This window comes from Achroia grisella, unplaced genomic scaffold (assembly GCF_030625045.1).
Source record: "Achroia grisella isolate CSIRO2021 unplaced genomic scaffold, CSIRO_AGI_Agris_v1 utg660, whole genome shotgun sequence".
Classification (NCBI taxonomy): domain Eukaryota; kingdom Metazoa; phylum Arthropoda; class Insecta; order Lepidoptera; family Pyralidae; genus Achroia; species Achroia grisella.
The window spans coordinates 2,751,781-2,765,668 of NW_026712984.1; the positions used below are offsets into that span (position 1 = coordinate 2,751,781).

The 13,888-nt window shown below is 32.2% G+C and overlaps 1 protein-coding gene across 4 annotated transcripts in view; it reads left to right on the forward strand.

The window, feature by feature from the left end:
- The window catches only part of LOC131849590 (transcription factor AP-2-epsilon), a 135,363-nt gene extending 124,634 nt beyond the window's left edge, over positions 1-10,729 (forward strand). For all 4 annotated transcript variants that reach the window (XM_059199691.1, XM_059199690.1, XM_059199692.1 and 1 more), the window contains 4 exons: positions 7,259-7,377; positions 7,768-7,910; positions 8,240-8,407; positions 9,489-10,729. In XM_059199691.1, coding sequence (XP_059055674.1) covers positions 7,259-7,377; positions 7,768-7,910; positions 8,240-8,407; positions 9,489-9,596 — 538 coding nt within the window. In that variant the 3' untranslated portion in view covers positions 9,597-10,729. The remainder of the gene's footprint in view (positions 1-7,258; positions 7,378-7,767; positions 7,911-8,239; positions 8,408-9,488) is intronic.
- Positions 10,730-13,888: the final 3,159 nt, after the last annotated feature.

Below are 13,888 nucleotides of genomic sequence, written 5' to 3' on the forward strand. Positions count from 1 at the left end.
ATAGCATCCCTTTGAACAGTTTTGTCTTTGCATGGAAATGAGCGAGTGACAAATCATTTTCATAATTCATCACCACGAGATGTTGATCTTGAACTAATTACTGACCATAGCATGGAAAGGACTGTCACGTAGTATGATTAAATTACTATTACCAACTCTCGATCAGCGGTTCAAATTCTACCATAATTCATTTAAATTATAAGTTTAAATTTTATTAAGATTATACTATCAAAGACTCAATTTTGGCAAGATTACACAGTTGATTTGTTTATCTTTGTGAAACAAATTATGTAAAATATAAATAAAATAACGAATAAAATTAAATCAAATCATTATAATATATTACATGAGTATGAATTACACATGGTATTGTCTTATAATGTCTTTTATATGAATTTATGGTATTTTTATGTATTTATTATAAGAAAAATATTAGATTCCTATAGTTCGTCGACATCACTAACTGTCCCAAATTTCCACTTCGTAATACACCTCAATTCGCGTAATTCTCGTAAAGGGTCACATACTTTTTGCTTCAGGTATTACCTGATATATAGATTTATAGACAATTAATACTCTACTATGTTGCAAAGAAAATTGAATGAGTTAATGTCAACAGTTATGACAAAGCAGCTGCCCATGGTACTACTGGTAAGGTAAACATTACAATTTGCTAACAAGAAATATATTCAAGGAGCAATTCATCTGCTGGCGGCAGCAGCTGTTGATAATGTTATTAGATTTTTGTCTATTTATCGCTAGTCGTACCGCGGCTTTGTTTGTACTTTTACAGTATATTAAGTCTTTGCATTCAATAATTGTTTGAGTCCTTTTTTAAACAAATTATTTTTTTATTCTTGTTTTATGCTTACCGGTAGTAGGTACTTGCCCTAAACATTTATATTTTCGGTTCTGGGGGTGATAATTGATTTTGTCTATTACTTTTAAAATTAAAATAAGATAAATGCTTACGAACAAATATATTTATCTCCAATATATACATAACTACCTATGCCTGCACCCGCATGAAATTTACAGCCTATGTGTTGTTCTGATATATAAGCTATATCACTGTAAAGTTTCATCAAAATCCGTTCAATAGTTTTTACGTGAGAGATTGTTACTCGTTACATCCATCCATACTCATAATCTTTCGGGTTTATAACATTAATAAAATAGCGGGCATAGACTAGTCTATAAGTAATGTAATGAGATGTGTAGACCCAATAAACTAATAGAACTAATAATAATAAATTTATGTCGATGGGGTCGCAAATATGTAAGTACAGTTATGTGTTCGGTACATGATAAATATATATTCATTACTCGGTACTAACATATGAAAAAAAAAATAATTAAAGAGCTCATTTTTTTAAGTGTAATTATTTTTACATCTAACCAGTAGCTATTTGCATTAATTATTTTTTTGTACAAATAATAGTATTAACTAAAAGTATTATGTAGCTTCACGCCTGTTATCCTAAATGGGATATACAGTGGCATTTATGATGTGATGTTTTTGTTTTGCAAACTGATTGGAATAAAAACACACAATTTGTGTTGGTTAAGCAAAGTGATAGTGATGACCGCAACCAAAACGGTTAATCTGGGATTAGCGCGCATAAATATACAAATATACAAACAAGCAAACAAAAATTCTACTAGTCATTCTTTTGGATTCTACTACGTTGTTAAGGTTCCTCAATAATAGATTCTCTTATACATCTTCTGTGACAGCGATTAGGTACATTTTTATTATATACTGATCCTGCAAACGTTGTTTTTGCATGCAAATTAATATCGCTATTAAAATATAAGAATTGACGGTTGAAGGGTGAAAATTTAGGGTGGTATGTATTTTTTAATTTTGAAGGATAAAAATTAAAAATTAAAAGATATTTACGTTGGGCCACCCTTACGACTTAGAGGTATAAAAATAGATAACAAACTACTCTCAGCCTTATCGAGTATACCTACATATAAATTATTAAATTCTTATATGTTTTTTTGGTGAAGTATGGCAACAAACACTGTAACACGAGAATTATATATATAAATATAGAAGATATATATTAAGACCCAGTATGTATTTATTATAGACCCGTCATCCACATTGAATTAACTCCCGTTTTATTTGCCATGTAGCTACAAACATTCATTATGTTTTTGCGCTGTCTGTAGGTACTGTGCTTGCCATGTTTGCGGTGGCCACTAAAGATATGTTTCACTTTTATTTAATGGTTGTTTCATCAATAAGGGTTCGTTATCCTAAAGCTACAGTTTATCAATCAACTGGCACAATACGGTTTAGCCGTTTCTGAGATTAACCCTTTTTGTCCATTCAATCCAAATCCATCCAACCATTTTTGTCCCGCACGGACATAGAAAAACAGACAAAAGTTCTGACAATTATTGTTTTGGAGTTTATTATGTTGCTACAGTATGATATAATAATAGTTTTTTTCATATATTATCTATATATTAATAAGCAAAAACTTTGTAACCCTGTGCGAACGGAGGAATATGACTCTACGCATACTATTTTCATTTAAATATGTATCAAAATATTCAATAATGAATGAAATATTACATGATTTATAGAAACATTTTTGGGCTTAGTGAGTGAGGTTATATGTATAAAATAGATAAAAAACCTACTCTCAGATCTACCGAGTATACATATAAAATTTCATAAAAATCGGTTCAGCAGTTTAGAATTCCATCGCAGACAAACAACGTGACTCGAAATTTTTGACGTCGACGTCTCTCAATTCATTATATATTTTTGCTACTTTCATCAATTTTCATAATTCTTCTTTTATTTGAAAGCTAGAGTTTTTTATATAGTCGTATAAATTTGATCAATATCTGACTAGTAGTTTTTTAGTTTTCTTTTATATTACGATTGAATATCGGTTGTTTTGTGGTCTGAAGACTATTATTTTCTCCACGGTTACATGCGGTTAATATGAAGTCATATTTTTCTACACTTTTATGGTCTATAATTAACGGCATTTAACGGTTTACTGATATATACAATATAGTCATAAGAATAATGTATGTATGTATGAGCCGGGTCCTACTTTACGCTATATTTTTTGTCGACTCGCGAATACATTTATCATATCGTTCTCTTGTCAATTAATGTGAATAAATTATCTTTACATTGGTTAATTGAATAATATACATATCTATTATATATTTATTTATTTACTAGCTGTCCCGACAAACGTTGTTTTGCCATATAAATTAATAACACTTTAAAAAAATAGGGGTTGATGATAGAAGGGTGAAAATGTAGGATTGTATGTATTTTTGTATGTTGTATCATAAAAAAATAGGAACAAAAAATTTTGTCTAAAAAATCATAAAAAAAAATTTGGGGTGGACTACCCCTAACATTTACGGGGATGAAAAATAGATGTTGGCCGATTCTCAGACCTACTCAATACGCTCACAAAATTTCATGAGAATCGGTCAAGCCGTTTCGGAGGAGTATGGGAACGAAAACTGTGACACGAGAATTTTATATATAAGGTTTAACAATCTAATCAAGTACACATGAATAAGTTTATTATAGGCAGATATGAGTTATGATGACAAGGGACTTGCAAGTAAAAACTATGTACATAATTAATATTGTATTATAATATTTTAATACATATATTTACGTCTTTATAATATTTTTAGCTTACTTTAAACAGAAGAATGTTTACAATTAGATGGTAGGTAATATCAATATTAAAGTGTCTAAAACCATATATGTATTACTTTAAGTATTCGCTGGAGTATATCTCAGTAGGTAATTAAAAATATCTTAAAAATATCTGTTGTTAAAATAGAAATGTTTATTTCAAAATTAACCAAAATATATTATATTTTCTCGTATGTTTTCAGTCGCGACAAAACTAAAACAAATTGTACATGTATGTATTTACAAAAAAATAAGTATTTCTGTGGTTTGACATCCGCAGTACAAGCTCTGCTTAGTTTGGGACTAGATGACGCGGTGTTAATCGTCCTGGGTTATTATAAACGTTGCTGAGATGTAATTTTTGTAACTGAATGCAATAACTTAACGGTCTTTAGTTATTCGTCACGGAGACAATGGAGTAAGTAGATCTCTATCAGATAAGAGTACATTAGGTACATATATATATGAAATGTACGTAGGTATACATTTATAGAGATGTATTCGAGTTGAGGATTCATTTTCCGAATACTGCCCTTCATTTTATTTAAGTACTAGCTGTTCCCGCGACTTCGTCCGCGTGGAATTTAACTTTATTTTACTGATATAAAAGTAGCCTAAGTTACTCCTTATTACATCAGATACCTGCCAAAAAAAGCCGTTGTTTCCTTGGGAATTTATAAATATAGGTATATGTTAAACACATTGTTTTTACTGTACTGCAACGTATTAATGTTCGGTTGTTACAAAACTGGAATGTAAACAAACCAACGACCAGGTCCATAGCACCTGACAGTTATAACCATCATGTTTATATACAGGAACAACACCACGAACACTTTGTACAAAGTGTAACTCAATAATCTTTCTATCTACTTACTTACATTTGCCCTCCATTCCTAACGGAGATTTAAATTTACCAGCAAATCATTTTACCACGGCCCCGAACTATAAATGTTATTATTTTTCAAAACACAAAGCGATCAATTAAACTTTATTCATATGACCCATTGCCTGTAAAAAACTTGCATTCAAATTAAAAATGAATACATACATATGACATTTATCGTTTAAACATTAAAAAATATTTTTGTTAATATTTGATTGAACTACAACATTCTTTTCACAAACTCAATTAACTGTCTATCAATAATTATATTGTATTGAAAAATAGAATACGCAGATACCTTTTCGAATCAATCAAAAGTCATAACAATCGCCGGATTCTTTCATTCGCATTATTCGAAAATCATCGAATAAATTCATCGAAAACGAATCGGTTAACGAGCATATTTATTCACTGACGGTTAAAACTAGTAGCACGTTCATACCTACGTTATTGCACAACAATTTTAAATTCTACCGTCCAAAATTCATTTAACGATTAAAATCCAACTCTATTACGAAGAGATAAAGTTACTTGTAATATTTGTGTATGATACAAATCGTAAGTGGTTTCGGACAACTTTCTACGCGTCAATCACAAATTATGATTTTGACGGTAATCGATAGGTTATCGGTAGCTCGATCTAGCGGTCAGTAGCAGTAACTAACGACATCGCTCGCACGCAACCCATCACGTTTCTGACGGGCGTAAGTACCTATGTACTGCTTAATTATTTCTTTTTTAAGTTCAACGACTCGCTCAGAGATAAATCTGTACAGGTATTTAAACTGTGGGTATGCGTGATCATTTCAAAGTAATAAACTATCTAGGCAAATAAATTTGATTTGACTTTTTGTAATTTCAAATTACCAAATAAACTTCACTAAATGCATATGAAAGTGTATACGGTACTTACACAGGACTACTCATCAAAGAAGTTTTTTAATTTTTGCCTGTCTAATTTCTGAAATGGCTGGACCTATTTTGACGGAACTTTCACTCGCAGATACTTAATGTCATAAGTTGTAACTTAGGGTACTTTTAATTATTTTAATAAAAATCATTAACTACCCCGCAGACAAAAACGCGGGTAACAGGTTGTTTTATAATATGCAAAACGAAAGTTAAGTTTTAAGCAGATGAGACACTGGTAACATAATATAAACAGCATCTTAGACTAGTACAGTGGTTTCCAATTATTTCCCAAGGATATGGTTTAAGGTAGACTGTAAAAAGTTGTCTGCGTAGGGATCCCAGTCTAAGCTATTTTTTTTTAATAAATATTCTTTATTGCACAAATAATACAATGATTATTGGACAGTACAGCAAACCCAATAATAATATATAGAGTACTTTTGTCCATCGCGTAAATTTATTGATCTAACGATGACAAGAAATGTACAATTTTCAAATTTATATTTTCCTTATATAAACTAAAGAGTTATTAACAATGATACAATAATTTAGAGACAATGTGAGCAATATTATAGACAACCACCATTGCAGTCACATGTTCATATAACTAAATATAAATAACTAACCATTAAAAGACACATATATGCATACACGCACACTCATATACACATAACAATTACAAAAAAATGATAATACTATTAGTAAGATGTCGACGACCTCGGTGGTCCAGCGGTCTAGTACACCGCTTTACGACCGATGGTCGCGGGTTCGATTCCTCGCACGGTACAAACATTTGTATTCATGAGTGTGATTGTTTGTATCGGTCTAGGTGTTTTCTATATATAATATGTATGTATTTAAAAAAAAAAAAAAAAATATCTATGTATATATATCAGTTATCTAGTACCCATAACACAAGCTTTAGCTAGCTTAACTTGGGTCTAGATGACGCTGTGTGAATTGTCCTGAGATTATTATTATTATTATTAAAGTAAGATGTGAAATCCATCTTACAAGACATCGACCCAATAAATAATATCAAAATGAGTTTACTGGGTTAAGTAGAGTGTATTTAGAATTTCAGATCCCATACTGTGCTCTATTGGCTTCAAATCAAAAACTCATATGAAAACAATTAATATTGTCGATTGATGTGATGGTAAATATGGCACGTATTATGTAGCGGAAAAGATGAATCTGTGCCTCGCATCATTTATTTTAATCATATCCGTTGTAAATTTCTTGTATCGACGGCGACGAGTGTCCATAATTAAAATTATACCTACTTACATATTAATATGTGAGCAGAAACTTTATACCTCTTACTACGAAATTTGCGCGAACCGAGGTGTATGAAATTTCGCACAATTATAGTTTATATGGAGAAGGAGTGCAGACTTATATGTATCTATTTTTTTTAATTATGCATAATTATTCACACCTGAGCATGCTAAAAACGAAATACAGAAATGGACTTAGTACCCAGTTAAGGTTAAAATTGTATAAAATTACGTGACATGAAACCCAAACCTACCTATCACATTAATATTAAAGAAATGAAGTTTATTTTATTAATTTTATTATTTTCTTTGGGGAGAATTATTTAATTAGTTAAGGGTTCGCTATCATCTAGCAAATAAAATAGGGGTTCGTGAAGCCAAAAGTTTGAGAAGCTCTGGATTAGAGGATATAAATTCATTAATTGTATACTTTTAAACAATTACTCTCCAGTATATTAGGTGCTTTATTGTGAAAATTTGTTACAGAGCGAAAAGCAAAAATGGCGGTCGGCTGCTCCGCGAGAAATTGGAAAAGATCGGCCTAAACTTGCCAGCGGGACGGCGGAAAGCTGCCAATGTCACTCTCCTCACATCTCTTGTGGAAGGTAACAAAATATACCAGCAAGATATTAACTATATTCAAACTAATTATAATAAAGAGAGATTTTGTTACGAAAAATGTAAACTTCGGAACTACTGCGCCAATTTGCGAAATTCTTTCTCAGTTCTTGCTAACCTGCCCATGCTACACCCGCCTTGCTATCTCTATGACAGGGAGGACTATCTTTGTGATGAATTTTCACATATTAAAAGAAAGAGGGGATGAAAATTTATATCCTATATATGTATTTTTTTTTAACCTCCAAAAATAGACCTTAGTCTTTCTTAAGGGGCCAGCAACCATAAGTTGAGGCGCAAGTTCGCTTGTAAACTATAAAGTTTATACCCATATTTCACCTCCTGTCCTTTATTTCATCCTATCCAATTGGTTACAGCGGAGGCAGTGCACCTGGCGCGGGACTTCGGCTACGTATGCGAGACAGAGTTCCCTGCGAGGGCGCTCGCGGAGTACCTCGCGCGGCAGTACGCAGAACACGACGCGCGTCGCCGCAGGGACCTACTGCAGGCCACCAAACAGGTCACTAAATATAACAAGACCGTATAGAAATAGAAATTTATTTATTTTATTCAAAACAAAACAAAGATTTGCAATTAAAATTAGTTAATATGTGCTAAAAATCTGGATAGCTTTATGTACACTCAAGGCCATCTATTATACAGTATATAACATGTATGGTAAATTTACAACTGATATGCAAATATTAAATTTTACAAGATATGGTAAATTACCAACAAATATATTTATGATTAATAAATAATTAACAAACATAGCAACCTTTTAACAATCATATTCTCCTATATGAAATAAAAATGCTGTTGTCTTTCAACCCCTGCCTTCTCTGCCAGGTGACAAAGGAGTTGATGGACCTGCTCAACCAAGACCGATCACCGCTCTGCAATACGAGGCCGCCGCATCTCCTCGAGCCGGCGATACAGCGACACCTCACTCACTTCTCACTCATATCGCACGGGTTCGGCGGGCCTGCCATAGTGGCCGCACTCACTGCCATACAGGTACAAACTTGTTTATTATTCTATACTAAAAAAAATCTGAAGTTGTTAGAACTAACTTGGTAACAGCCATAATACCTTCTTCTTCTTCTTACGGCCTTATCCCATTTTCATTTGGGGTCGGCTCTCCTAATCTTTCTTCTCCAGTGGTGTCTATTTTGGACAGCCATAATACCTAAAATTTTAAAATACCATCCTGACCATTTGGATAAATGGCGGTCCTCCACAGTGCATTTTTCGAGAAACTTTTTGCCACGCACAGCCATATTGGGGAATCACCTTCTAGCAATGGTATTTCCGAACCAATACGATATTGATACCTTCAAGAAAAGAGTTTATCTCTTCTTAAAAGGCCGGCGACACACTTGCATTTCCCCTGGTATTGTGGGTGCTCATTGGCGGCCGCAATTACTTACCAACAGGTGAGCCGAAAGCTCGTTTGTCCCCTATACTATAAAAAACTATTTTCAACTGAAAATAGAAACCTTAGAGCTAATATATGTAGATAGTAATTCTTTTGATTTTGTACAACATCGTCTGCGTGAGGACTTCTATTCCAATGCATCTATTTCAAAAACCATGTAGGTACATTGCTTTGTAAGACGTTTCGATTGAAGAGGCATGAAGTATTTAAGTTAAGATAAAACAGTAAAATTACAAGGTACCTACCGAGGCGTGGCATGGCATTAATCCGGAATGGCAATGCATGAGCCTCGGGCGTCACATGGTGACGGGACGTTCAGGTGATGATCAGTTTTTTAGCTATTTTAACGATAAAGAAAATATAGGCTTTGAAATATATCTTGAATCGAGTTTGATAAAAACATTTTTGTATTTTATACCCCACTTCTTGAGAAAGGTTGTTTAGTTTAGTTAAGTTACGACATTTAGAAAACGCTAAAAATAATACAAACATAATTATTTGTGCCGCACTAGAACCAAATCTGCGACAATGAGAGTATTGCAGTTGGCTAAACTATTACATCATCTAGAAACTAGAAGGAATTCTAAATTCTAAAGATCTAGAATTGAACAATCATCATTTGGTAATTAGAGTTTAGAAAATATTTTCTTTTAATTACAGAATTTCCTGAACGAATCACTCAAGCATTTAGACAAATTATACCCACAAAGCGGTATGGTGTCATCTTCAATGGACAAGACGAAGATGGATCCCGATATCAAGAAGTAACATAAGACGGACGACGGTATCGTCGGTACATGCCATCCTATATGGGAAATAGTTATGGGTATGACGTCACTTACGATAATACGGCACGTCATTATGGAAATGGCCCTACATTAAAATAGAGTTCTTAATTTAAAGACTTATAATCTAAGTCCATATATTCTAGGACTATAAGTTAAACAGAACTCTGAACGCGTAATGACATCTTTATAAAAAATTAACGATATTTATTAAAAATCAGGAAAAAAAATATTAATTTAATTATGACTAATAGATAATTACTTTTAAAATTTAAAAAAATACTGAGGCAAAAGCATCCGACAAGAAATGCTTTCCTCGAATGCCAATATACAAAATATCTGACTGCCATTAAATGTGAGATTGCGTATTTATTTTTATGAACGCGACACGGACGCGACCCGCATACGAATAAAGTGCAATTATAATACTCGAGATTGTGAGAATTTGTATATATATAGTTATAGATATAACACATTAGTATTAATAAGCATTTATAATGTAGGTATACATAACAACTGGTTTCTCATTGTTTTTGGAGGCGAATAATTTTAATATTTAAATTATAATGTTTCGCATCTCAACGTAGGTGGGACTATGGATGTTTGTTATACATTCTATAACATTCATATCAGAGATTCTGAATACAAATTACAAATCATAGAATAGAAATCCTTATTACAGTGAATGAGTTTGTAAATCTTTATTTTGATTTGTAAATCGATATTTTGCAAACTTGAAGTTAAATTCCGTTATTTTTTAATGAGACATTCAGACCCAATGATACCTGCGACAATAAATTTGATGACTTTATTGTAGATACACGGGTTCTCAATAATCATAATAGAACAGAAAACAGTTCGTACTATAATCAGTTCCACCTACGCATCCACCGCAATAAGAACACATATCAAATTGTTATTGTAAATATATAGTGGTATCGATACAATAAAATAGAAATATAACTTCCAGGAACATTATCCGTGTGATACGATTAAAACATACAACTTGTCTGAGGTGAAATAACAACAAAGTAATCGATAATTAAATAAACAAATTTGACGGCTAAATCCGAAATTAGCACTTATATGGGCCCATCCACGAATTACGTCACACAAATTTCGGGATTTATTGACCCTTGTATGGGCCCATCCACTAATTACGTCACTCAAATTTCGTGATTTATTGACCCATGTATGGGCCCATCCACTAATTACGTCACTCAAATTTCGTGATTTATTGACCCATGTATGGGCCCATCCACGAATTACGTCACTCAAATTTCGTGATTTATTGACCCATGTATGGGCCCATCCACGAATTACGTAACATAAATTTCGTGATTTACTAATCCTTGTATGGGCCCATCCACGAAATACATAACATAAATTTCGTGATTTTTATAACACCTCCCCATACCTGATAGTTGGTCATATTACATTTTAAAGGTCGGTAACACGTAGGTGACACCCCTGGTGTCTCAGGCGCACATAGGCTACCGTAACCGTTTAGTATCAGATGTGCCGTATGCTTGATTGCAAGGTACGTAGTATAAAAGAAAATTTCTTTTACAAAAAGAAAAGAAAACGAAAAGAAATATTAACAATGTTCTTTAATAGTTAAAATTTCGTCTTTTAATACGTAGATATATTTGATTTTGTAAATGACGTCACATAATTTGAGACCCCTCCCATCCCCTCGTCACAGAACGCATACATGTTGTATGTAGGTATGTATACATAACAACATGTATATACATGTTGTTATATTATATATATGGCGTTGTTAGTGTACAAATTTTTTTTTTTTTTTTTTTTTTTATATCATAATTTGAGCGCGTTTGACCGCAATCTCACCTGATGTTAAGTGATGATGTGGTCTAAGCTGTTACACGCAAGCTCAAATAATACCTATTCACTCTTGACTTAAAAGACCCAATGTTGTAAGAAATTATACAAATACGAGTTCAATACAAGCTTCTTAATTGTGATAGCGATTTCAATCCTCAGACAATTTGTATGAAACCACTGAACGTGCATAGTATATAATTTGTATTTAGGATTAGTAAAGCTAGTGATTTCAATGTGAACGTGTGCCAATTAGTTTTTCAGTTGGAAATCGTCCCGTTGATTTTCCAACGAGTAAGTATTTAATATTTATTGTTTTGTACATAATTATAATGAAATGTGCTGTTTTCTTGCCTAAAACTTAGTTTTGCTGCAGTGCAGAATTACAGGTACAGAATAATAATATCTTGTTTCTATTGTCGTTATTAATTTGCTCAACTAGTAAGTGGTACTTAATTATATAATACTGTTGCTAACAATTCTGATTTAAAATAGATTAATATCTGCAACAGTTAATGAGGAGACTTTGTAAAAAGTTGTCTTCGTGGGTACCTGGTCTAAGCTATTACAGCCGTCGAGCAACTTGCTTTGTAACCAGTGTTTCACTTAAGGGTGGTATAAAGCAGATAAGAGGCATAACATCTTAGATCTCAGGAATGGCAATGCATGAGGCGCATCACGGATAAATGACAAATGAAATGATAACATGATGTTCGAGGTGCTGTTCATGTATATAGGCGAAGGTTACCATTTACAATCTGGTAAGTCTTGACAAACAGCCATATCAATTAGATTAAAAAAATAAATTATACGTACAAAAAAAATATATTTTATTTGCAACTTTCAAATGGTTTATAAAATATAAAATATCAAAGCCATCGATTTTAATATATTATACATAAGAATTGTTAGTAAAAGCATTACATAATTAACACCTAGCCCATTGTTATTCATTATATAATTAAATAGCTATCATACAAAAACATCCATAATAAAAATTCCGGGAGCAAGTCTACGTCATTGTAATAAAATAAGTTTATAGAATACAGTATGACCATTTTTATTAACATGGCATAATTTACACGCAACTTTTGATTGAGTTACTACACACACTACTACACTAGTGGATAAAAACTCAATAATAAGAACTCAAGTAACAAGAAATTTCCAACAAACTACCTAAAAAGAGTTTTATGTTTCACAAACCCTTCGAAATATAAAAAAATAGTAAATACCAAGTGGCCGATCGAATAAAAAACAAAAACTGAAGGAGAGTTACAGTAGCAGCCTGTAAATAAATGGTCGGCAGGATACAGGTTTAGTGGCATTTATTTTAATTTTGAGAATACCAGATAGTTGTAATATCCAGAGCCGTAAAACATAATTAAAAAAAACATACATTGAAATATTTTCTGCAGAGCAATGCGGTTTCGAGGTATCTTTTTATATAACAAATTGTTGACGTTGCTGTATGGATTGAACGTTATATACTGTAATTTGACTTGCTCATTAAGTACATATTAATGTCTATGCTTACAAATACTTATAAAGTATTTTTTTAATATTATAATGAATAATAAAGACTACTTACATGTACATCAAAAATAATGTGTACGTACATAAACTGTGCCAAACGATTTTAGAAAAGTTTTGTGATGAAATACAAACGAATATAAATAAATTTTACTAACTCTCCTATTAATTTATCGAAAATTTTTGTAAATAAATAATAACAATCCATTACAATTTAAATTATAATTTTAGTTATATTTTTGGCTGAATGTTGAATCTGTCTTCATATTGTGCTGATTAATTACCTCATTGTCTTAAGGATTTTTGTATTGCCAACTATTAAACAAGTACCTAATACCAACATTTCAGTAAAACGGTCTACACACGCTACTAAAATCAGGGCCAATATTGGAGCAGTAGTAGGCAGCGAGCTGAATCGCTTCATAGGTTTCCGCGTGTGTAGCGAAATCATGGCCTCATGTAGTAGGATTCGCTAAGTCTGTTTTACCTTCACTACCACTACTCCGATATTGCCTCTGATTTAAGTATCATGTATAGGTCATTTAAATCGATTAATATACAGAGGAAATTCATCCAAATCTACTTGTATTTTTTTTAATAAATAATATTAAATCATAAAATTGTAATAGTCATTTCATTCCTTACACAATAAAACCTACCATCAATTTTGACTTATCGTTCAATTATTTCGGATTAAGCGCAATTGTCCCTTCATGTATTTACTTTATTAGATATCATTGTATGGACGTATCGTTTGAATGAAAGATAATCTAAAAAAGTGTTTAGTTATATCTTTCATACAGTCCATCCAACTCTACTTTATGTAAGGTTTGCAATTACATATGAACCATTTGGTAAAAATCAAGTTATAATTTAATGTTTCCTACGTAATCGTTA